At 38.7% G+C, this 26309-nt stretch overlaps 1 protein-coding gene and 1 pseudogene across 1 annotated transcript in view; one reads left to right on the forward strand and one right to left on the reverse strand.

Annotated features, from left to right (window-relative positions):
• The window catches only part of LOC134372922 (zinc finger protein 160-like), a 91251-nt gene extending 67475 nt beyond the window's left edge, over positions 1 to 23776 (forward strand). The window contains 2 exon segments of the mRNA XM_063090257.1: positions 21684 to 23359; positions 23361 to 23776. Coding sequence (XP_062946327.1) covers positions 21684 to 23359; positions 23361 to 23427 — 1743 coding nt within the window. The 3' untranslated portion in view covers positions 23428 to 23776.
• On the reverse strand, positions 10945 to 11172 carry LOC134372943 (cytochrome c oxidase subunit 6C-like; annotated as a pseudogene).
• Positions 23777 to 26309: the final 2533 nt, after the last annotated feature.

Consider the following 26309-nt stretch of genomic DNA (forward strand, 5'->3'; position numbering starts at 1 on the left):
CTAACAGGTTTTGTTGTTGTTGCTGTTGTTGTTGAATCCTTAGGATTTTCTACATATGAGACATGTCATATGCAAGCAGAGACAGTTTTACTTTTTTATTTCCTATTTGAGTTCTTTTATTTCTTTATTTCCTTTTTTTTTTTCAAATCTATTTGCTCTGCCTACTACTTCCAGTACTATATTAAATAGAAGTAGCGAGAGTGGGCATCCTCGTCTTCTAACAGATTTTAGTAAAGTTTTCAGGCGTTCTCTATTGATTATTATGTTGGCAATAGGCTTTTATGTACTGTCTTTATGGTGTTGAGGGAAGTTACTTTTATGCCAACTTTGTTGAGAGTTCTATTTTTTAATTATGAATGCATGTTGACTATTGTCAAATGCTTTTTCTGCATCTATTAAGATGAACATGTGTTTGTTATTTTTTATTCTGTTAATGTGGTGTATACATTGTTCGATTTATGTATGTTGAACTATATTTGCATCCCAGGGATGAATCCCTCTGGGTGATGGACAATCCTTTCAATGTTCTGTGGAATGTGGTTTGCTAGTATTTCATTGAGGACTTTTGTGTCTGTGTTCATTAAGGATATTGATCTGTAGTTTTTGGTTCTTGTGTAGTTTTTGCCTGGCTTTGGTATCAGGGTGATGCTTGCTTCACATAATGAGTTTATAGGTATTCCTTCTTGCTAAATTTTGAGAGTGTTTAAGGAAGATTGGTATTAATAATTTGTGAATATTTCATAGAATACACCTGTAAAAATATCTGGTCCTACAGTTTCTTTGTTGAGAGGTTTTTGATTGGTGATTCAAACTTCTTATTTTTTATGTCTCTTTAGACTTTCTATATCTTCTTGATTCAGTTTTGGGAGATTATTTCTAGAAATTTATTTGTCTTGTAAGTTATCTAATTTACTGGCATATAGTAGTTTCTTTGATCCTTTTGCTATCTGAGATACCTGTTGAAATGTGTTCACTTTAATTTCTGGTTCATTTACATAAGTCTTCTCCTTTTTCCTCTTAATGTAGATCAGGGTTTGTGGATTTTTAAAAAAAAAATAAACCAACTCAGTTTTGTGGATGTTTTATACTGTTTTTCTATTCTCTATTTCATTTATTTCTGTTGTAACCATTATTATTTCTTTCTACTAACATTGGCCTCAGTTTCTTCTTCTTTTTCTTGTCCTTTAGGTTTAACATTAAGTTGTTTATTTCAGGTCTTTCTTTTTTAATGTAGTTGTTTGTTGCAATAAACTTTCCTCATAGTATTGCTTTTTGCTGCATCCCATAATTTTTGTATATTGTGTTTTTATTTTTGAATATGTTGTGATTTTTTGAAATTTTCTTTTGATTTCTTCCTTGACCCAATGGTTATTCAAGCATACGCTATTTTAGTTTTTACATATTTGTGCTATCCTGCATGAGATTCAAGAAGAAATAAAGGACATTAGATAAAAACTAAGGAAATTTTAATGAAGAATGAATGGATTTACAATAATGTATCAACAGGGGCCTATTAAATGTAGCAAATGTAAGATATGGAGATAAAATGGAAATAATAGGAAAAACTGGGCACAGGATTTGTGGGAACTCAGTTTTACCCTTGCAATTTTTTTCATAAATCTAAAACTGTTCCAAAAATAAAAATAATTAAATATTTTAAAACCCTAAATAATAATTTTTAAAGCTTAATGAGTACTGATTTGGGAACCCCAATGAAATGGCATTTGTTTTTAGAAAAAGTATATTTTGCCAATATAGACATTAGTAGAGATAGAAAATCTAAATAGAATGATATCCATGGAAGAAATTGAGTTTTGTAAAAATTCCTCACAAACAAAAATATTGTGATTAGATGGATTAACAGAGTGGTCCTACCATGTTTTAAATACAAAATTCCATGCTATTTGAAATATTTGAAGATCACTGAAGATGTAGGAAAACTTCAAAATAACTTTGAGTATCTGAATCAAACATTGATACCAAGACCTTTAAGAAATTACTGCAAATAATACAGAAAAGGTTTATGTCTGCATATACCTAAGAAAATCTTATGTAAAATATAAAATATTATCAAACAATTTACAATTGTTGATTCAAAATAGTATATGATGAACAATTGCAATTTAGACCAGGAATGAGGATACATTTAATATTAGAAAATCCAATAGTTCAGTTCATCATAGGTATAGAGATAATGGAAAAAAATAGGGTCAATACTCATGTTCATAATCCAAAAATTTGATTGGCAGTATTCAACAGTAATTAAGGTTTTATTAAAATCAGTGGGTAAAAGTGTTGTCTTTCTTTGCTACCTTTGTGGAGAAGATTTCTGGGTCAGGAGATTTGTTTTTGTTTTTAAATATAATCATGTGCTGCATAATGACATTTCGGTCAATGCATATATGATGTTGGTCCCATAAAATTATAAGCCTAGATGTGTAATAGGTTATACCATCTAGGTTTATTAAGTGTGCCCTATGATTTTTGCACAACAACAAAATTGCCTAATGGCACATTTCTCAGAATTTATCCCCTGGTGAAGAACGGCATGACTGTATATGTTTCTAACAGTTGTGATGTGGTATAAAAAGTACTTCTGGGCCGGCCCCATGGCTCACTCGGGAGAGTGCAGCGCTGGTAGCACCGAGGCTGTGGGTTCAGATCCTATACAGGGATGGCCGGTGCGCTCCCTGGGTGAGCGTGGTGCAGACAACACCGTGCCGAGGGTTGCAATCCCCTTACCAGTCCAAAAAAAAAAAAAAAAAAGTATTTCTTGGTTAGTTTCTTGGGTAATTGAACTCAGTTTCTGTTTACTAGTTTACATTAACTAAATCCTCACTAGGTCTTTGCTGCAGGATTACATGAAGACCTTTTGAGAGGTTTGGTTTAAGGTAATATCTAGTAGTCCGTATCTGTATGTACTCTTTATACACTCAATGTGAATGAGAATTCGCCTACAGCTTTCTTTCCCAGGTCACAGAAAACAATGGACCTTTCTTCACATTAATAGAGAAAAGTTTATTCTTATCAGTTTATTTCTCCTATAGAGAGAAAACTTCTATGATTTGTCTTCAGCGAGGCTCAGCTGGTATGATGGCATGTCATGATAATTTAGATTATTTGTGAATGTTAGATGGGTCTTACATATCAACTATTACTTGTATTGTTTTATTGTGGCCATGACATTCTTGATGATGCCTGCAAAATTTTTTTCCATGATCAGCAGAAAAATGTAGAAGGGAAAACTCTTTTTCTTAATATAAATATAGGCTTTTGTTCAATATAACATTTACAGAAACCTCTGACTTTGGTGATTTAAAGCCACATTTTTAACACTCAGTGATGTCATGTATGAGACAGGAATAGACACAACACAGTTACGATGAACACTCAGGGCTCTTTGATGCCATTCAAAGGCCAAGGTACTACGGCAAATGTTCTCTGTTATTATTAAAGTTTCTCATATTCCATACTTTAAATGTAATACATTTTAAAAAATTATTTTTAGAATTTTTCTTGGTTTTATAATATGTGATGACAATGCTGAAGTTGTCTCTAATCCGACAGTCCTGGAAAATAGTAAAAGTTGAAGAACCTACCACATCCCCACCCTTTCTTTTCCTGGATGAGTTTACTGCAAAGAACCACACTTCATCACTGAACTTCATTAAGTCTAATGATAGCCCCCTTGTTCACATAGGAAAAAGCCAAATACAGAACCTCTAAATTTCCACTATTTATCTTATCAAGGCTGACTTGTTTGTTCCCACTGATCGATGGTAACGATGCATGTTCACTTGACTTAAATCAACCTTGAATTAAACTTCCCTCCTTTTCCTAGGTCCCTGTACTTTGGCCTAATCTTGGGTATTGTAATTCAGAACAACTTCTCCCCCCTAACATTCTCTTGTAAGAACAGGCAGCTGTTAAGATAAAATATTCCCTGAGTAACTGTAGGTCATGCACGGTGCTCATCCACTGCCCCACACTTATGCTTTCTAGCCTTGTTTACTCCTTCACATAAAAGGAAGTCTCTTTTCTGTGTGACTTGGATATTTGCAGATTTTGTGGTTGGAGAATTCTCCTTATTACACAATCCTTTTAAATAAAATCTCTCCTAACATAAGTCTAAATTTGTTTTTTTACAGTAGTAAATACTTGTATTGTTACATCTGTATTAGAATATGTATATTACGTTTTTGGTGGCACAGGCTATATTATATACTGAATAGGTAAAAGTAGTTCCCAGTTGTAAAAAAATTTTTGAATCCGTAATAATCTTCTGTGTTAGTCCATTTATGTTGCTTGTAACATAAATATCCAGAACTGGGTAATGTGTAAAGATGAAATTTATTGCTTATAGTTTTGGAGGCTGGGAAGTCCAAAGTCCAGAGAACACATCTGGTTAGAGCCTTGTTGATGGGGAGTGACTCTTCACAACAATGCAGGGTGTCACATGGCAGATGGTGGAAGCAGAGAGAAAAACTCTCACTTGCTCTCCTTTTAAAGCCAGCAGAACCACACCCACAACCACTATTAAACCATCAAATGGATTAATCCATTTACTATGGCATGGCCCTCACAATCTCATCATCTCTTCAAGGCCCTACCTTGTGATTACCATAGTAGGATTTCCCACCCTCAACACTGTCACAGTGGAGATTAAGTTTTGGGGGGACAATTCAATCCATAATATTTGCCTTTTTTAAAAAAAATGATATCACAGGGAGGCATATGTCAAAATCTTTCTTTAATTGAGAAAATAGTCTTTTAAAAATTTTCTTGTGAATAGATCCATGTTGTTCTCTTAAAAATTTTAGAAACAACAAAACTGCCTATATGTAAAATGAATTCATAACTTTCAGCTATAATCAGCTTCTTTTCTACTGTTCTGAATTTAATGAAAATTTCCACAATCTACTCATTTCTTTGGGATCACGGAAGTCAATGCTGGACTTTTTTTTTGGTAACATAGCTACTGAACAATATTGCATAATACAGAATAATGCACCTTGTAAGGATCCCCAAATCTATCCCATACACAGCATCTTTTAAAAATGTGTTGATATATCTCCTTCTATTCATCTGTTTGTAAGCCAGGACATCCCACCCATTTTAAACCAGAAATATTTTAAATATGCTTATTTTTCTGTTTAAACATAATCGTATTTCAATTGCTTACTACTATTAATAATTGAATCCTTCCACAAATAGGGATGCGAGAGAAAAACATACTTCATAGTAGATGTTAACTCACAGATATCGCCATAAAATTATTGCCAGTAGAAATGACGCTATTTAAAATTTGATGATCTAGTTTTACTTTTTTTCAGGGTTGATACTGAAGAGAACAAACTCCCCACCACACTGCAAAATTAATTGTTCCTTAGGTGAAAATAAATCCAATCGTCTATCTGAAGACTATCTATTTTACAGGCTTTGTTATCTGTACCTGACAGAACACTCGAGAAGGAGAAAACAAAGAAAATACCTAAAATAGATTACAACTAAAAAATAAAAAGTAGTTTCCTAATTATTTTCAGAATGCTCGTAAAGTGAATTTGAAAATACGTCATGTTAGAAATTATTGACGTAATAATATGATGCCAACAAAGTTTATCTCAAAGGTATTTGAGGTTAACTCAAGTGGAGAATAGAGTGTGAGAAAGAACTACATAATTTCTATTTTTTTAAAGTTACCCCTTTTTCTTAAAGCAACAGTTTGTGGCCAAACTTATCACGAACCTTAGCCGTCCACACCCTACACCCTAGATGTTGGAAATTTTCCAGAGATGGAAATTTCTGGAACTGAGCACAGGGTTTTTCTTTCTCCAGTTAACAGGGGAATAGAAATGGAAAAGATGCTCTGTTGTTTGTCTGCACGAAATTGTACCTTCGCCCCAGGCAGTTTTGCATTTCACTTTCTAGTTTGCATCCTCCTCACGGATAATTCCAGGGCTTAATCAAACTACTTAAATTAATTAAAATTACAGGAAATTTCCTGGATCCAAACATTGGCCCACGTCCCCCCATCTCAGTTTCCAGAGTCCTAGTTGCCTCCTGTTCACTGATAGGTGTTGCCTCCAAAACCCAGAACACAGATGAGCTGGGGGTAAGGGGGAGGGAAGCACAGGCCCGGCCCCCCCTCTCCCCTCCCCTCCCCTCCCCCCTCCTCCCCTCCCCTCCCCCTCCCCTTTCCTCCCTCCCCTCCCCCCTCCCCCTCTCCTCCCTCCCCCTCCCCCTCCCCTCTCCTCCCTCCCCCTCCCCCTCCCCTCTCCTCTCCTCCCCCCTCCCCCTCCTCCCCTCCCCTCCCTTCCTCCCCATGCGCTCCCTGCTCGGGCCGGTCTATCCCGCACGCCCCGCCCCTTGCCCGTCGCGCGCCGCTTCGGCCCCGCCCCAGCCCCTCCCCACACTCTCGCGCTCTCGGCCGGGGCCTGGGCTCTGCCCACCCGCCTCCCTTCGTCCGCGGCGCCCCGCCTTGTCCCCGCCCCGCCCCACCAGGCCTGACCTCTCCCGGCGCGCGCAGTTCCTGAAGACCCGGAAGCTGATGGCGCGGTGACGGGTCCCACCGCTGCTGGTGAGTGTCCCTCCACCTCCATTAAACCTGCGCTTCGCAGTCCCTCAGCGCTTTCTTAAAATCCCGGCACCGCTTCCTCCACCCCAAATAAATTCAGACGTCTCCGTGAGAGTCCCGGGGTCCCTTCCCTTTGGTTTATAATCGTCGGAGGCTGGTTTTGTCCCTGGTATTTCTGCTTTCGGGCCCTGTAGACACCTCCTTCCGCTCCGTTTTTCTGCTTGTTACCCTTTCCTGGCCTTTCTACGTGCCCCGCGCCATGGAAGGTCCTCATCTGTAGGGTGGATTCACGTCTTTCTGGCCCTGCAAGCCTCGCTGTTCTCGGCCCCCGGAGGGCAGCGCCGGTCGCCTCAGTTCAGGCGAGGTGCGTCCTCTCCCTGGTCCTGGGATTCTGCAGACCCCACTTTTGTCCTAATTCATCCCCCTCCTTGTCCTCCGTTCTGTCCCCCAGGCCTGCTCTTCGCAGCCACCGCTTCCCCGACCCCATCTTGTGGGGGGAGGTGACTTGTCCCCGTCATGGGACATCCAGTGTTCTTCAGTCCCGAATTCCACCCCACTAGAAAATATGCTCTTCAGTGAGGCGGGCATCGTATTCCATCTCCCTCCCTTTAAATGTGTGGAAAAGGGGGATCAGGAGAGAGAGAGACAGAGAGCAACTAGAACAATGGGGAGGGAAAAAGGAAGAACGGGAGAAAACCGTGAAAAGGTGTCAAAGCAGAGGATGGGTGAGGGATTTGCGAAGAGTTAGTAAGAGTGAAAGCAACAGTCAAGAAAGTAGCAGGGAGAGAAAAGCAAGTAGAGAAATTTAGAGAAAATCTCGATCTCCGGAGAGATAAAAGACAGCAAAATAGGGAGAGGGGCAGCAAAAGAGGAGACCCTTCAGACAGACAGTGGGAGGAGAGGATAAATGATTTGGAGCCATGGCAGACAGACGACGTGGTGCTCGGACATCATGAGGGGGCGGCCGGTTATACGGGGGGCAGAGAGAGAACCACAGCATGGAGAAAGCCTAGGGATCTGGGGTGCCAGAGAGTGGGGACAGAGGGGTGTAATGGGGAAGAGGGAAATTAACAAGGAGAACAGAGAGGGAGCAAAGATGGGGTAAGAAAGAGACAGGAATATATGGAGATTGGGGACAATTAGAAGAATGGGCAGAAGGAAGTAAAAGAGGTCATATAAATTGCAAGAATGGGGCAGAACAGATATAAGAGAAGGAATAGAGAGAGGCAGGGGAGACAGAGGAGGAGAAGAAAGGGGAGTAAAATAAGGAGCAGAAACCCAGGGGGAAAATAGAAGACAACCAACCAACCAAAGAGCCAGGTAGAGAGAGAAGGAGAGGAGGAGAGATATATACAGGATGAGGGAGGAAAACAGTAGTGAAGGGGGGACCTTGGTCCAGATGAGTGGTGAGTTCATTGGATATTGATGATTCAGTTGTGGTATCGTGATTACTGTCTTTACAATCTAACATATAAAATTTGTTTAAGTTCTACAGATCAGAATGAGGATTGCCAAACTCTTGTTTATAAGGCATGTGCATGTTGTAATTCCTGGCGTCAGAGGCTACTTTCTGTTTGCAATCCCTATTCAGCCTGAGCCCAGAGACTTAACTCATTTAGTTGTGGGTCACCCTGTTCCTTTTTCCTGGGATGGGGTAGGGTATGGGGGAGTGTATGAGACAGAAGGAAAAACCAAAGTGTTATTCCTACTCTGACACTCACTATAACAACGAACACTCAACACAGAACACCTCATCTCTCATCATCAAAATCAGATCAACTTGTGCTTCACAGAGAGATAAGGGGGGCAAGGCCAGGTCTGTGCCTTGTAGGGGAGCTCAGTCCAGCCCAGCTCCCCACTGCTGCAAGATATGTGTGGGCTTCACCAGGAGGGGAGTGAGTTCTGAAGAAAGGGGTCAAAAACTCACTTGTTGGTCTTCATGTGGGCGTTTATTGTCCAAGCATTCTCCCCGGTGCAGCAGGCAGCAGAGAACCCTCTTCAACATAGTGAGGTCTCCCTGTGCATGTGGTTGGGGCACAGGAAGTGGGTTTATTGATTCTAATCGTTAAATAGCATATTTTCAACTTTCAGGGTTGACTTTTAAAGACTCATGTTATGTGAGGACAAAGACTGGAAGAGGCGGAAGAGGAAAGAAAAGGAGTCAGGAATGCCTCTCACTCAGGTAAAGTGATATTCTCAGTGGATTGTTTTGTGTCCATGCTTTCCGACATGGCATTGGAGTTGCTAATCTTCTCTGACTCTGGAGTTTCCTGCCTGACATGTTTGCTCACACTCACCCATGCCTTCCCTCAGTCCCTCTCATTTCCTCTAAATTCCATTGCACTGTGACCCAGTGACATGAACTTATGAATAGACTCCATTGGGCATGGTCCTGGGAGGAACTTCACTTCCAGGGCATACATTTGTGATGGCTATGTGACGTGTGGTGTCAGTGCTGTTGGGCAGCAGGGAGTCTTTAGGGCCACATCTGGATGCACTGTCAGCTCTCTGTAGACCAGGGTTAGAGAAGCTACACATGGAGGTCACATATTAATGTGCATGACTACCTGATAAATTCTGGGAAAGGAGATCAATAAGAAGAAATGTTTTGTGTCTGATTTTGTAATACATTGGAAACTAAGCTCGAGAATCAGTGTGTCTCTAACATAAACTCTTTTTTTAAAAATTGAATCATGGTTGATATTTTGGGGATTCAGCGTTGACATATGTTGATCAGATCAATATTACTAGTATATATATTGTTACAAATTGTACTTTTTATGCCCCTTGTCCAATCTCTCCCTGTTCCCCTCTCTCTCCGCGCTCCCATCACCGATAACACTAGATTTCTTCTCTCCCTCTGAAAGAATAATGTTTACTCTGTTGATTTGTTGTCTAGATGATCCGTCTGATGCTGAGAGGTGTGTTCAGGTCCCTCAATATTATCATAGAGCAGATGCTTCTTCTGTCACTCTGGAATGGGCTTTGTGGAGAGAGACATCCTCTTCTTTCCTTTGGTCTCTGCTAGTGACTCTCCTTGTGTCAATGCACTCCAGTGGCTGGTGGACCATCTGAGTGGTGGTTGTGATGTCTAGTCATATTTGCAGCAGCCATGGTTACTGTGATGGCTGTTGTGGGCCACCCACATGGAGGTGATGTTTTTGGCATGCTCCTTGGTGCTGACAGTGTGCCTGGTTGTGGGCAGGAGTCTGTCTCCAGCTCCAGCCTCAGGTCCCTTGGTGGGCCCTGAGGTGCTGGTGGTGCATTTGGGCGAGAACTAATTTTTTGTCCTTTGCTTACTTCTAAAATGGGGGAACTTCCTGTGGGAACCAGTACTTGAGCTGTGTGGTTGAGCTAAATTGCTGCTTTGCTGTTGTTTCCTTAGGGAAGGCTTTTTGTGCAGCTCAGGGTTTAATGGTTGACCTTATAGGTACTTCCAGCTCTCCAGAGACCAGTGCACTTGGGTTGTGTAGAAACTCTGATCTGTGCCTGAGTCTTTTCATCAAACTGCACCCCACGTAATTCTATATTCCTGATCAGTCACCTCTGAGTGGTCCTGTGCTGATTGGGTGTTGGATCAGCTGACCTTGCTGTGTCCCAGTGTTCTCCCGGTGGGCCTGTCTCCCCCACCGACCATGCTCCAAACACTTCCCATGGAACAGGCCCTGTGCCAATCCCTTGTGATGACTCACTGGCCTCAGAATGGCTCCTTTTTTTCAGTTGTTCTGGCTCCTTGCTCCTGCGTGGACCCACGGGAGCCTTATTAGTAGTCTTGCTGTCCTGGGGGCCACCAAGGCCCTGTTCTCCCCAGCTACCTCCAAGCAACTCCATTTGAAGGGCACAGCTGTGTCTTCTACCGGCTCCTGCTCCATGTGCTCAGCAGCTCCAGCCTTAAAGTGGCTGCAGCCCCAAACACTTGAAGCAATTTTTTCTTTCTCTCAACATAGCTTCTCCCACCTTCATGAACTCTGTAGGTCTCTCCTCCTCTTCCCCTGAGCTCTAGCGGCCCCAGCTTGGCTGTGGTTAACATTTTTATAGTTGTAAATTGGTTGATTTGTGGGAGAGAGTGACGCTGGGGATTATCTATTCCACTATCTTGACTGGAACTCTAACATAAACTCTTAATGACTTGGATTTAAAAGGAAGGTTCAGACACAGTCATCAGTGATAGAGGATGTTGTATTATATAAACAGTTTTATCGTATTGTGTCAGCCTGAAGTTTTTTTTTTTTTTTTTGTATTTTTTTAATTGTTTATTTATTTAAAGAAACTATCTCTTGGCCCACATATTCATTTTCTTAGTTCAGGAACTCAGGTCAGTGACAAACTTCTATGAAACTTAACCCAAAGAAATTCTTTGCATTTGAAAATCACTTTGCACTCTGAAAGATACCAGCCTTCCTCATCTTCTCAAAATCTTTCATGGAATCATAATCTCTGTAGAAATCTGCATATGCCTTCTTTCTTGGTTCAGCCACAGCAAACTCATAGAAAGCTGCAACCCCCAGGGATACAGCAAATGCTCCAACAATATGAAATCACAGATGACTGGCCAGAAGGCCAATCATCTGAGGTTTCATCAAAGCACCAGAAGCCATTGTAGTTATTGTCCTTCAACACCAACCAGCCTGAAGTTCTAACAAGAGGAGATTCATTAAACCACTCTCAGCACATTCATCCCATGGAGACTGCAGGGATTGTTATGCACCAGGTGTTAGGTGAAAATGGTTATAATTGAGCTCAGAGATAGGAGCAGAACTTCTTTGACATTACAAAAGATGGAGCCATATTCTCATTCTGTTAATTATTGTTATACATTGTATCTTTTAAAAAATTTTAAACATCACATTATGTATAAATTTGTTTTATAGTAAAAGTCCAAACAAACATGGAGTTGAGGCTCTAAGGTGTAAACCATCCCCTTTCCTGTCACGTCCTCCACCCTTCCTCATGTGTCAGTGACGAGCCACTGTTTTGTCAATTTTGTGGCAAGAGGAGCACAAGTCCTGTACAAATGTATTTATTCATAGCTATGATATTTACAAAAAAAATTTTCAGTGAATGTTTTATTGTGATATATTTATCCTGCAAGTAGCGAAAATGTACATGTTTGCATGTTAGGAAAGATGAATAGTCTGCTCTTTGACATCCTCCTTGGAGCAGTCTCTAAGTGAAGACGCATGGGCCTTTGACACTTTTTCTTTGTCTTAAAGAATATTACAGTGGCTGCCTCTGAGCTTACCACCCTCACTACAGATGTCTGAGGGTTCCTCCAGGTTGACGAATTGAAAAAGTGATTTCTTCTTCTAGGATGGTGCGTGCATTTCCTAATTTGGTAGATTTGGCAATATTCCATTCCTGCCCCCAGCTTCAAAGGAACCCTGTCCCACCAACAACAAGTGAGATCTCATTTAAACAAAACTCGCTACTATGTTCTTCTTATATATTGAGAAAGTGGGGAAAATGATAACCCTTTGTATTTCCATTTTCCAATTTCTTGTCAGTTTGAGTAGGTTTCATTACTTTGTATGAATGTGTATGTATAAAATGGGTTTTCATACTTTGCACACTTTTCTTTCCATGAATTTTAGGAGCTATTTTATATTCTGCTGTTTAATTATTTATATATGACCTATTGTCATTTTTTAGGTTATACATTTTTTTAGTGTGAAAAATAAATCTTCTGGGCCAACCCCGAGCACAGCGGCACTCCCGCCGCGGGTTCGGATCCTACATAGGGATGGCCGGTGTGCTCACTGGCTGAGCGCGGGGTGGGCAACACCAAGCCAAGGGTTGCGATCCCCTTACCAGCTGGAAAAAAAAAAAAAAGAAAAAGAAATCTTTTTTACATATCTCTTGTCTTTTGTTGTGTGCTTGTTTGTTTTGTCTTGGTTTGGAAGGCCTTGCTTAGGGCATTGGTACAAAATGGTACGTTTCATTTGGATCTAATGTTTTATAGTTTAAAAGTTTAAACTATAAATATTTTTATAGTTTAAAAGTTTTTTTTTTAACAATTGGAATTATATCTTTAATATTGTGCATGGCCTTAAATTTGCTCTACACTGTCACGTTAATGAATTAATCGTAAGAATAGTAATGTATTATGGGCACCCAGGTGTGTGTGTGTATATAGTGACCTTTTATGCAGTTCCATTTGTTATCCTTGAACTCGTTTCAACTTTTCTCAGTTTGGTAACCTAGTATCAATTTACTTTTGATGCCGTGTCTATTACTTAACTGTTTGATTCTTTAGGTTCAATTTTAATTCCAATACAAATGAGTTCAGGTGCTTGCTCTGACATTTTTAGCTCTCTGGCCTGAGGTGAGAATTTTTAGGGCCTCTGAGGCACAGTTGTCTCCCCAGTAAAATGGGAACAGATCTTTCCGTCATGGGCTGTTATGGTGTTATGAGTAAGCACATGTCAAGCATTTAGAGTAGTGTTTAGCACATGGGAGGTGTTCAGAAGCCTCAGTTATTGCTGTGGCTATCATCATCACAGTTTTTAGATTCTGACCTTTCTTTCTATAAAGCCACCGTGGACTTTGTCATCTCTGAAGACATCCACTCCTGCTGTAGCTCATCTGGACACTGGACATCACTTGGTGTGTTGGACATAATATTTAACATTTTTATAGAGATAACCCTGTGTTGACTTTCTATTTATATATTTTTTGTATTGTCCACAAAACTGAGACACCCACACTGACTGAGAGGATATCGTAGACTTTTATAGAAAAATATAGTAAAACAGAATTAAGGAGACGTAACTTGCTCAAAAATGCCTTAACATGTGTGTGTGAATATAGGAAAAACAGACCCAGTTTCTCCTACTATACTCTCACAACACAGAAGGCTCTGTGATCCCAGATGTGTGGAGTTTTTCTCCACACACCAAGCAAACAGTTCAGCAGGGGACACCAGCTGAGTGTCCTCAAATTTAATTTAAATCTGTCACTATCTACCTGGAGATAGCATCAGATCTCATAGGTTGAGGGCTCAGTCCCACAAGAATGCCCTCACGTTGGATGCCAGTTGCAAGCACAGGTTGTGGCTTGTGCTTCTCACTGACCTACTATTAACTGTGGATTCCCACGACCCCTTCCTCGTATTTGATTAATTTGCTAGAACAACTCACTGAACTCAGGGAAACACTTTATATTTTCCCCCTTCATTATAAAGGATATTACAAAGGATATGGATGAACAACCAGATGGAAGCCATGCATTGGGCAAGGTATGGGGGAAGGGCACCGAGCTTCTGTGTCCTCTCTGGGTCACCACCCTCCAGGGACCTCCAGCTACTTGTTCACTTATTTGGAAGGTCCTCTGAACCCTGTCCTTTTAGTTTTTTACGACGCTTTATTACCTGGTCATGACTGATTACATTACTGGTGATTAACTGAACCTTTAGCCCCTTCTCATGCTTGGGAAGTTAGGGGTGGGTCTGAAAGTCCCAACTCGTTAATTCTGCCTTGGTTTTTCCAGCGACCAGGCTCGCATCCTAAGGGTATCTGGTGGTCATCAGCCACCAGTTATCTCATTACAATAAAAAAAGATACTTATCACTCCAGAGATTCCAAATGAGTTATATTTTAGGAAAGGGAGATGAAGACCAAAAAATAAATTTCACAGTATCACAACATGGATCTGCCAGCAGACTCACTTCAGTCGCATCTATCCTTACTGTTCTCTTTTCTTCTTATTTTATGTGAAGATTAGAACTCTTTCCATAGCACCTTGGTGAAATGTGTTTTTTATTTTAGGGGCAGTTGACATTCAGGGATGTGGCCATAGGATTTTCTCGGGAGGAGTGGAAATGCCTGGATCTTGCTCAGAGGGCTTTATACAAGGATGTGATGTTGGAGAACTACAGGAACCTGGTCTTCCTGGGTGAGGATAACTTCCCTTTGCAAGACAGAATCTGCCTTTGTGTGTCTTTATGTTTTACTTTTTGAGTGTTTTGGGAGCCCTTGCATTGCTTGACTGAGATGGAAGCCTTATTGACTCAAATGAAAAGCTTCATAATGTGGCATGTGGCCTTTAACTGTCACTTTTTTCAGATGCTCTGCTCCCTTTATGATACATCATTGAGTGGTTCTGGAGCTTACATATGCATAAAACCTTATGACAGACTTTTAAAATATCTAATTTTCTGTTTTCTATTTCTGTGTTTTGATTCAATGGTTCTTGCAAGAAACCTAGATATCTGCATATTACGGTGTTTCCTAAGCATTTGGAAAGAAATATTCAGTGGATGAATTTCTGAGATATGTTTTGAGATCCATCTATAATGTCCTTTGTCCTCAGGTAAATTCAGGGCTGGGATTCTGGAAAAGCCACAACATTTTATATTTGTTTCTTTTTATAAGCAGGAATCTGTAGTTTTGATCTGAGTATTATCTCCATGTTGGAGCAAGGGAAAGAACCCTGGACTGTGGAGAGCCAAGTGACAACAGCAAGAAAACCAAATGGACGAGAATGGATCAAAGGTATGAATATAGGTGAGAGCTCAGATGGGCAGAGAGGAAGCCTCATCACTAAACTGTGTTGGGAAACTCTGCAAGTGGGAGATTTCTCTTGGAAAACAACAGTTTATTTCCTGTGAACTCTGAAAGAAAATTTTTCTTTTCTCCCATTTTTCACTCTGTTCCACAGAGGTGTAAAAGTTTATTCACTTGCCTTGCAGTGGTGCTGCAGCTCAGAGACATGCAAAGTCTTTCTCATGATTAAAGTCTTTTTTATGTTCAGTGATTCTCCTTGTCTACAATCTTTATCTCTGTATACTAAATTAATTTTCAAGTATCTCAAGTTGTCTAGCTTCTGTGAACTCTTTGGTTCCTTGACTCTCAGTGGCAGCGGGAGGGGTGTTTCAAAAAGATCTCTTTTCCCCTTGGTGTCTCCTTTCTGTGCTAGATTCCATCTCATGCTCAGTTCTCAGTCCATATAGATCAGAGCTCAAGTGTCTATAGTTGTGACACCTGGACTTGCCCATATTCCCTTCTATTTCATATGATTGGAAAACCTAGTTAGGAGGTGAGAAACACTGGCTACTTTTTCTTTGCATCTGGGGCCCTGGAAACCTTATGGAGCTGTCTCAAGCCGTCTTTGCCTGCTGAGGTCTCTCAGTTATTTCTTCTGTTCTGTTTTTGTCATACTTCATGGGCATGTTTGGCAGGAGAGTGGATTGGATCTTTTGAGATTGTTACTCATCAGAACCATAAAAACAATGGACAGAAAGGTCACCTCTTTGATCCCCTGTCCTTTGTGGATCAGGCTCTTACTGTAGGATCTATGAGCAGAGCACAGAGTCCCACCTCAAGATCCTAAAATATCTGACCCCCATATGTTGTATTTTTCTCTCTCCCTGCCCTTACTACTTTGTGAATGTAAAAAACCTTGGCTTTTTCTGATTTCATATTCTCTAATGTTTGTGTGATTTGGCCTCAGAAATTTGGCTTTGATATACACATTCCTAGGGACTGACATGTCATCTTATTTGTCTACTGTGATAAGCCACCTTCAGGTTATGGATAACTTCTTGTGGACTCCCTTATGGAATGGGTTTACTGGGTAACAGAAAATTTATGGAGAACACTTTGACTAATGTGTTTGAATATCATCCTGCTACACATAGAGATGCCCCGAGATGCCCCTCGAAGCCACTGAGTAGAGTTGTCAACATGTCCTAGGATACTGAGATACAAAGTATCAGGAGAGCCTGACTGAAAAGTGTTTTTAGATATAGTTCTAGTTTTTGAGAAGTGTCACGAAGGTCTCTCTCAAGGTGCTGTGACAGTGTTGATCACATACGCTCATGATCATCTTCTTTGAGCCAGCAATCAGTGGTGTAGGAATTTCTCCTAGGGAGAACATTGTTAAAGTTCACAGTGTCACATGTTTGAGGTGCTTGGCTGAACTATTGTTCATGCCGCATTTTTTATCCCCTTTGTGTGCCATTATTTATTATTTAAACCTTTGTTTAACAACAAACCTCTGTTCAAGCCTTTGTTCAATTTGTTGTACATTTAGTGTATAACAAGTAATGGTTTGGACACATCTTGAGAGAGCTTATGAAGTTGAATGATATCTCTATTTTAATTCTACTGTCATTCGTTTAGGCCACTGCTACTTTTATCTTGTACATTTTTATGAATTATAAATGAACTTGCTTTTTAAATTTAATTAGCAGTTCCACTAAGAGCATACTAGGATGCTCTTAGTATTCTTTGTTTTATATCTGCAGTGTGTGGGACTGTTATATCAGGGAATGGCTATTGATTTGTATATTTTAGAATATTTCCTTCTTTAGTATAGAGGGGATGGCTCAGCAGGAGTTTTTCTAAAAACTATACAAATTCTAGAACTTATTGGAGAGTCTATTATTATTTTTACTTATGTTTCAGCTGAGTTAATACCTATCATTAAAGTACACTTTTATCAATTAAATTCATTACAGTTTTCAAATTGAGAATTTTTGATGCCTTGAGAATACACTATTTTGCTTTATTAAGATACTGTCTTAATTCTAGAAATACCATTGAATTGACTTTCCTTAATTTGTTACTTAAGACCCATTTCTTTTTCTATAGTATGTTTTTGGTTTTGTAAACAAAACTTGCTCAGTTTTGTTTAAATTTCACTTAGTTTTTGTGTCTTGGAAAAAATGCTGTGTTCTGATGATTTTCCTTGTCTACATTGTTTATATCCATCTTGGTATACTAAATTAATTTTTAAATATTTCATTGTATGTTACAGGAAACTCAGCCCACTTCTTGCATTTCATGTACTTCTTCTCCATTGTTGTTTATAATACCTATATTTGTAGTGTAATGTCTGAAATTCTGGAAATTCTCTTCATGAGTTAACACATGAAGTCTATTGTGTTTCCTGTCTTTCCATCTGAATTTCTGTAATGTTCACCTGGTCCTTGTGAACCCATCTCCTGGTGCTGTCCAGTTGTTCTCTGGATCTGTTTGCTGCTTATGTTGCTGACGACCGCCTCCGTAGGTCTCCACACCACTGCCAGGAAATGTGTCTGCACTTTGCTGCCACTAATAGTGCCCTTCAGTACAAGCCACTCCCCCACTGTGGTCATTTACATATATTCTCTCTGTAAGGTTACTTGTGTTCTCCTGGTGATATTTATGTAGTCACATATTAATATTGGATGAGTGCACATTAATTTTCATTCATTCCTACTAACAACTTTAATTATAACTAATAATAATATATATGTCATATATATATAATAGTATTATCCCAGACCTTATGTTCCTCTTTTTATTTTGTCAAATAACTTTTATAATATTTTATATTGTATGAGCTTAGCAGAGTTAAAATATACCATATTTTTCTTTTGGTTTGAATTTAGATTTAATTGATTACCATGATCATTTAATCTCTTTCTCCCCCTGTTTTCCTCTCTTCCTAGCTCCTGGCAAGTACCACTCTACTTTTTGTTTGTGTGAATTTCACTATTTTAGATACTTCTTTTAAATGGAATCATACAGTATTTGTCTCTTTATAACTGATTTATTCATTTAGCGTAGTGTCCTCCAGGTTCATCCATCTTGTGGCATATGACAGGATTTTTACCTGTTTTGAGGCTGAATAATGTTCCAGTGTGTGTGTATACCACAATTTGTTTATCTGCTCATCTGTGATGGATTCCTGATTTGCTTCCCCGTCTCAGCTATTTTGAATAATGCTGCAATGAACATGAGTTTACAAATATATTTTCCAGATTTTGTTTTCAGTACTTTTAGATATATACTCAGAAGTAAAATTGTTGGTTCATATGGTAATTTAATTTTGAATTGAGGAAATATCATGTTATCTTTCGTAGTGGCCATACCTTTTTATATTCCCACCAACAAGGCAAAAGCCTCCTATTTCTCTACATCCTCACCACCACTCTTATTTTTTGTTCACATCCTAATGGGTGTGAGGTGATATCTGACTGTATTTTTATTTGTATTTTCTTTTGATTAATGATATTTTGCATCTTTTTGTGTGCTTATTAGTCATTTGTATATCATCTCTGCAGAAATATGTATTCAGTCCCTTTGCCCATTTTTTAAACAGGTTATTTATGTTGTTGACTTGTAGGAGTTTTTTGTATATTCTAGAAATTCACCTTTTATCAGATACATGTTTTGCAAATATTTTCTTCCTCTCCATAGGTTTTCTTTTTGATTGTTTCCTTTGCTGCACAATATTTTTAAATTTTGATGTAGTCCATTTTATTTATTTTTACTTTTATTGCCTGTGCAAATACTGTGTGATATAAACCTGTTTTCACTTCATCACAGTACCTCCCTTTTAAGTCTCTTCCATTTTGCCCATGCCTGTAATTTAATGTCCGTAGTTAAGGTTGCATCGGTATTATGCTCCTTGTTAAATGACTTATTCTTTTCTTCCAGTGCCTTATTGCAGTCACATTCCCACAGATTTGCCAGCACAAAATTTGCACCCACATGTCCATTACTCCCTGCCCTGCTTTTACTGGTCTTCCATCTTGGCCTTTCCTCACATAATACTTTGATCTGGATGGACTATAATGTTAGTTCCTAGCGTATTAATTTTGTATGCTTAAAGACCCCAATTTCCACAGGACACTACTTTCACTGTAATGCAAGACCCCTATTCATGCACTGGACAACTTTTTAGGACACTGCTTAAATCAGTATGTGGAGGGGGTGATGACACAGATATCATTATCCATGAGAAATGGCTGCGTAACACTGTTGGCCACACACCTTAGTGCTTGTGTGTCCCTTGAAGTATTTCTTTTTATGCTTGTTGTATATGCTGTGACCTGTTATTGTCTATACTTCCTGAGTGAGCAGCCCTGCTTAAGAACATCTGATTGGGTGTTAATATCCAAAATGTACAAGAAGCTGAAGCAACTCAATAATATGAAAACAGAACAAATAGCCTGATTTAAAAATGGGCAAAGGACCTCAATAGACATTCTTTGAAAGATGACTTACAAGTGGCCGACAGATAGATGGAATAAGATATCTCACACCTGCAAGAATGGCTATTATCGAAAAGGTAAAGGATAAGAGTTGGGCAGGATGTGGAGAAAAGGGGAGCCTTGTACACCGTTTGTGGAAATGTAAATTAGTACAGCCATTATGGAAAACTGCATGGAGGTTCTTCAAAAAACTAAAAGTAGAATTATCCTGTGATCCAGCAATTCCACTTTTAGGTGTATCTCCAAAGGATTTGAAATCATTTTGTCTAAGAGATATCTGTACTCCATGTTTATTGCAACATTATTCACACTAGCCTAATTAGTTATGTAGTCACCCTGTTTTCCATCACAGAAGAATGAATAAAGAAAATGTGGTATACACACAGAATAGAATTCTAGTCTTCCTTCAAAAGAAGGAAGTTGAGTATGTGGAACCTGGATGAAGCAACATTTAACACGGATGAATTTCACTAAGTGAAATAAGCCAAGCACAGAAATACAATTATTACATGTTCTCACTTATATGTGGAATTTAAACCAATTGAATTTCTAGAAGCAGAAAGTAGAATAATGGTTATCAGAGGCTGGGAAGTAGGTGGAATAGGGAGATGTTGGTCAGTACAAAGTTTCAATTAAATAGTTGGTGTAAATGATACGTTTTTAGGTGATGTATATGGTAATAAACTTTATTTCATTATTCTACACTGTGTACATATATTGTGACATCACTTTGTTTCCCATAAATATATACAATTATACTTTGTCAGTACATAATACAATTTTTTACAAAATCATATTACAGTTCTTGTATTGTGTGCTGGTTCTGAAGTAGAAATCCTTTCCTTTTTTTTTAAGAGGAAATTATTTACAATTCCACAGACCATAACTTTTTGTAAATGTGATTACTAATTCTTTGCCTGCTCATTTTATCATGGGTTACTAGAATGTTTTATTAATTAATTTTCATCATGATTTACAGATAATGGTTTTTCAGTATGCATTATGCAATGTAACTGTCATGAGCCACTTTTTAATGTTGCAAAATACTTGGTCTGTGCTGGTATAGATTGTTTTATAACAGGTATTTAGAAAAATATTATTTTTTATGACATTGTTTATTAAATTGTTCTTATTTTCCTGATGCTGTTTCTTTGTAATTTAAAATTGGTGCTTCTTTAATTATTCATCACATAATTTTCTGTGGGTTATTTTCCATTACACTGTATCATATTGTTCTTTAGCATTTATTTGTACATAATAAGTCAGCTATAAATATGCATAATAAAATGTTTTTCTCCTCACTTATAAGAAAGCCATGTTTTTTGCCAATTGGTGTGTGCCTTGAGGTCACAGTGGAAAAATCCTCCTACTTTCAGGACTAACATAGCTTTGACAAATGTGCTTCGACCATAGGTTGTTTGAAACTAGGCTTCCCTATTATTAACTTGAATTGCATGTACTCACCTTTTCTTTTTTAAAGAATCCTATTTCTGTTGTGTTCCTAAAAATTGAATTTTATGGCTCTGAAGTTTCGTTAAGTCTGTTCAATATAAGTGTAACTTTTGGTGTAATATTATGTTTTTCAATGTGAAATATTTATTTATGTACTGTAATTAATTGGAAAATGATGGTTCTTTATATCTTGTAGATATCTCTCCTAATTGTATAATCAAGGAATTACCACCAAAAGGGAACAGCAATACCGAAGTGTTGCATACAGTGATGTTGGAAAGACATGAAAGCCATGACATCAAAGACTTTTCTTTCAGGGAAGACCAGAAAAATATACATAACTTTGAGTGTCAGTGGAGAGATTATGAAAGAAATTACAAAGAAGTTTCTATGACCCAGAAAGAAAGTCTCACTGGTAGAAGAAAACATGATAGAAGGCATGCAGGAAACAGGATTAATATAACTCAGCTTGGATTTAGCTTTCCGTCACCTCTGCCTGAACAGCTATTTCAATATGAAAGGAAAATTTATGAATGTAATCAAGTTGAGAAATCTATGAAAAATGGAGTTCTCATTTCACCACTTCAACAAATTTGTTCTAGTGTCAGAACTCACATTTCTAAAAAATATGGGAATAATTTTATCCCTTCTTCAAATAGTTGGGAAAAATCTTACAAGTGTAATGAATGTGGCAAGGTCTTCACTCAACCTTCATGCCTTTTAAGTCATCAGAGAATTCATTCTGGAGAGAAACCTTACAAGTATCATGAGTGTGGGAAATCCTTTAGTGTGCATTCAAATCTAACTACCCATCAGGTAATCCATACTGGAAGGAAAATTTATAAATGTAATGAATGTGGCAAGGTCTTCACGCAGCCTTCAAGTCTTGTAGCTCATCAGAGAATTCATTCTGGAGAAAGACCTTACAAGTGTTATGAGTGTGGGAAAGCCTTTCGTACATATTCAAACCTAACTACCCATCGGGTAATCCATACTGGAGAGAAACCGTACAAATGTAATGAATGTGGCAAGGTCTTCACTCAAAATTCACATCTTGCAACTCATCGGAGAATTCATACTGGAGAGAAACCTTACAAGTGTACTGAGTGTGGGAAAGCCTTTACTGTGCGTTCAAACCTAACGACGCATCAGGCGATTCACACTGGAGAAAAACCTTACAAATGTAACGAGTGTGGCAAGGTCTTTAGTCACCCTTCAAGCCTTGCAAGTCATCGGCGCATTCATACTGGAAAGAAACCTTATAAGTGTAATGAGTGTGGCAAAGCCTTTACTATTAGTTCAAACTTAACTACCCATCAGGCAATCCATACTGGGGAAAAACCTTACAAATGTGGGGAATGTGGCAAGGTATTCACTCAAAATTCACATCTTGCGACTCATCGTAGAATTCATACTGGAGAGAAACCTTACAAGTGTAATGAGTGTGAGAAAGCCTTCAGTGTTCGTTCTAACCTAACTACTCATCAGGCTATACATACTGGAGAAAAACCTTACAAATGTAATGAGTGTGGTAAAGTCTTCACTCAGAATTCATACCTTGCAAGTCATCGGGCAATTCATACTGGTGAGAAACCTTATAAGTGTATTGAATGTGGCAAGGTCTTCACTCAAAATTCACACCTTACGAGGCACTGGAGAATTCATACTGGAGCAAAACCTTACAAGTGTAATGAGTGCGGCAAGGCCTTTAGAATTCGTTCAAACTTAACTGCTCATCAGGTAATCCATACTGGAGAAAAACCTTACAAATGTAATGAATGTGGTAAGTTCTTCAGTCAGCTTTCAAGCCTTGCTAGTCATCGTAGAATTCATACTGGAGAGAAACCTTACAAGTGTAATGAGTGTGGCAAAGCCTTTACTATTAGTTCAAACCTAACCACCCATCAAGCAATTCATACTGGAGAGAAACCTTACAAGTGTAGTGAATGTGGCAAAGTCTTCACTCAAAATTCACACCTTGCAAATCATCGTAGAATTCATACTGGAGAGAAGCCTTACAAGTGTACTGAATGTGGCAAAGCCTTTAGTGTGCATTCAAGCCTAACAACCCATCAGGCAATCCACACAGGAGAAAAACCTTACAAATGTAATGAATGTGGCAAAGTCTTTACTCAAAATTCACACCTTGCAAATCATCGGAGAATTCATACTGGAGAGAAACCTTATAAGTGTAATGAGTGTGGCAAAGCCTTTAGAGTGCATTCAAGCCTAACTACCCATCAGGTAATCCATACTGGAAAGAAACCTTACAAATGTAAAGTGTGTGGCAAGGCCTTCAGTCAAATTTCAAACCTTTCAAGTCATCACAGAATTCATACTGGAGAAGAACCTTACAAATGAGTGTGACAGAGTCTTCAGTCACAATTTACTCCTTGCACAACATCAGAGAATTAATTCTTGAGAGAATCTACAAATGCATTGACTAGCAGAGTCCTCATGAGTTAAAGCATTAACAGACATCAGAGAGTTATACTGAAGAGACATCATCTAAGTGTAATGTATGGCAGAGGCTTAATTCAGGCCTCACAACTCACTAGGCATCAAATTAAACATTTTTGATTTTTGATGAAACCACACAAATGTGATGTGCATCCTGAGGCTATTACTCAAGTTCCATATCTATAGGAGAATTTATAGGAAGAATAATTCATTCTTTCATTCTCCAAGCTTAACCTTTGTTATTATGTACTGCAGGCTAATTAGAAGTTAAAATATATTAACTTATAACACAATATACTTGTATATCAAAAGTGCAAGGATGTTTGGAAATTTAAAATTCTTTTCAGATTATAAAATATTTTGTTCAATTATTTGAAGTTTCTTCAAAAGGCTACTTTATCATTTACTCATGTGACTTTCAACCCATAGTTAATCTTAAACCTTCTTCACAGGCCTTTCATTGTGTTCTCTGAGAAAAAATTAAGGAAAAAAAAAATAAAGTTTACCTACTTTATTAGGGTGAGGATCATTTCTATACAAGTTCCTGGAAGAAGGACTCTGCCTTCTAAAATTAACTATTGTTTGAATTAGAGAGCATTTGAGAGGGGCAGAAAATAATGCAAAACCATGTCAGTTGTGCATATTGTGTTCAGGCTGCCTTTCTCCTGGCAGAAGGGCTCTGTGGGTTATAGAAAAGAAAAGTACCGACAACATGAAGTACAGTAGGCCAAGACCTTAGGAGACTGGGATTTTTATGAGAAGAGAGGAATATATTATTAGGGAATGTTTATGTGGTAGGAATAATTCAGAGGAAATGGTGGCCATTTTCTCTATCGAATGGCAATAGCTGCTGTATAACAAAGGTTGATGAAAAATTATTTTTATTTTTGAAATTGAAGACAGAAGAGTTATCAGGGTGGAGAGTTTAATGAAAAACACCAGAATAGCATGTTCTTGAGTAGGATTCACATTTAACTGCTGACATTACATTTTGCTAGTTTCATTCATAATTATCATAAATCTCATGTTTTAATTAATAAAATTTAATGTTTTTTTTCTTAACTGTGAGTGAGCACGTTCTTTGTACCAACATAGTTTTATCCCATCTTAGTGATATACTTCATAACAGACAATAAGAATGTACCGTTAGGTTCTTACAGTTGAAGGACCTGGAACAATTTTTTCTTCTCAGTGGAATCAAACAGTAACTTGGGAGCCTATATTCCTACTTTGCACTTCTCTCTGCACTCTGCCTTGGGATATTTATGTGGGTATAACGAAATTTTTTAGAAGTGCAATTTCGGACTCTTACACTCTAAAACGTGCATTACTGTTGATAAATATACACTATTTCTACGTGCCTCTTGTGTGTGCCAAATAAGACTTATGACATGCATCGTGATTTACACGCTGAGAAAATACAAATATAGGAAGACTATAAAAAATATTACGAAGTAAAAGTGTAGGGAATAAAAATAAAAATAACACCCTCTCTTTTTTTGTCCTTGGAGTTCTCAGTGACAATTTGAAAAGGTTAATGTTCATGAATTTCCTTTTCAGGAACATGCAGAATGAGAATTTTGTTTTATTCTGGTAGATAAACTAGAAACTTCATATGTCGGGCCTTAAAAACTAACGCCACCTTAAGTGACATTACAAGTGGCACAATTATAGCCCACAAGGGCATATTAACGTGGCAGCCTAAGGCAACCCGGGAGGAAGTAGGGTGGGAGTGTCTTTGGGAACCTTGCTTTAGCCCTTATTGGCCAAATACGTGCTTCCGCACTTGTGAACACTGCGTGGTTGCAATAGCTAGGCATTGAGACAGGATGCATGCCCTTGACCTTTAAGCTGATAGGATTATGTTAAAACCTCCCCTCCCCATCTGCCTATAAAAGCAAGTGCTTTTGTGATAATAAACGGAACTGCTCAACAGAATCCTTGCCACGCCTGAGTGTCCTTTAAACCAGGCTGGTTGGGGCCGGCGGCTGTGCTCAACTCTCTTCATGGCTCTCTTCCCCTGTCTCCTTCCAAAGGGGACAGGAGGGAAAGAGTAATCCAGGCCATTTGCTCGCCCACCAAAAGGAACGAGGCTAGGGCTGTTCCGGTCGGCCGGCAGCGGACCTGACATTCATATATTCACCTTTGTAACATTATCTGGTAATTCGAATTTGTGACCACTCCACTGAAAGTGAATTAAACTCCACTTAATGTTTGGTGTAGATATATTGAAGTAGAATGAGAATGTTTATTACATAATCTTCCTGGGGAAAGCAGGGTAGACTTCTCAAGCTGGTCCAAATGTGGCTTGAGTGTGTAAGAAAAGTGGCTGGATTCATTGTATGGTTGTTAAAGGGCAGGGTTGTCATGGGAGTTTCTATGTGTGGGGTTTGAACTTCCAGTTAGTGCCAAAGAAGGGAGCACACAGGCACTATTATTAGCTTGACCAGATGGGCAAAATGGGAAGGAGGACTGCAGAGCTGTAAAAGGTGTTAGTAGTCAGACATCGTGAGGTCTGACTCTTTAGTACAACACTGCACATTGACTCCTGAAACTCCTGACTTCTTGGTTGGGGAAGGACTACAGTTTTATTCTTGGTAACAGCTATGACATTCCTTTTCCTGCTGCACACGTAGGTCCCATTACACAATATGATTGTTGAAAATGTTTGTGAAATACTGTTTTAGTTAAATTGCCTAAGCTGTTTTATACTAATTCAATGTAAATTAATGTATGTAAAAGTTTATTATATTAGTGATTAAGTAATTTTACTAGAAGGACATTTTGCCAAAGGCTATGGAAATGTCATTTTCAGTTTATGATATTGAGTGATATAGTCCCTAG

Source organism: Cynocephalus volans, chromosome 3, assembly GCF_027409185.1.
Source record: "Cynocephalus volans isolate mCynVol1 chromosome 3, mCynVol1.pri, whole genome shotgun sequence".
Classification (NCBI taxonomy): Eukaryota; Metazoa; Chordata; class Mammalia; order Dermoptera; family Cynocephalidae; genus Cynocephalus; species Cynocephalus volans.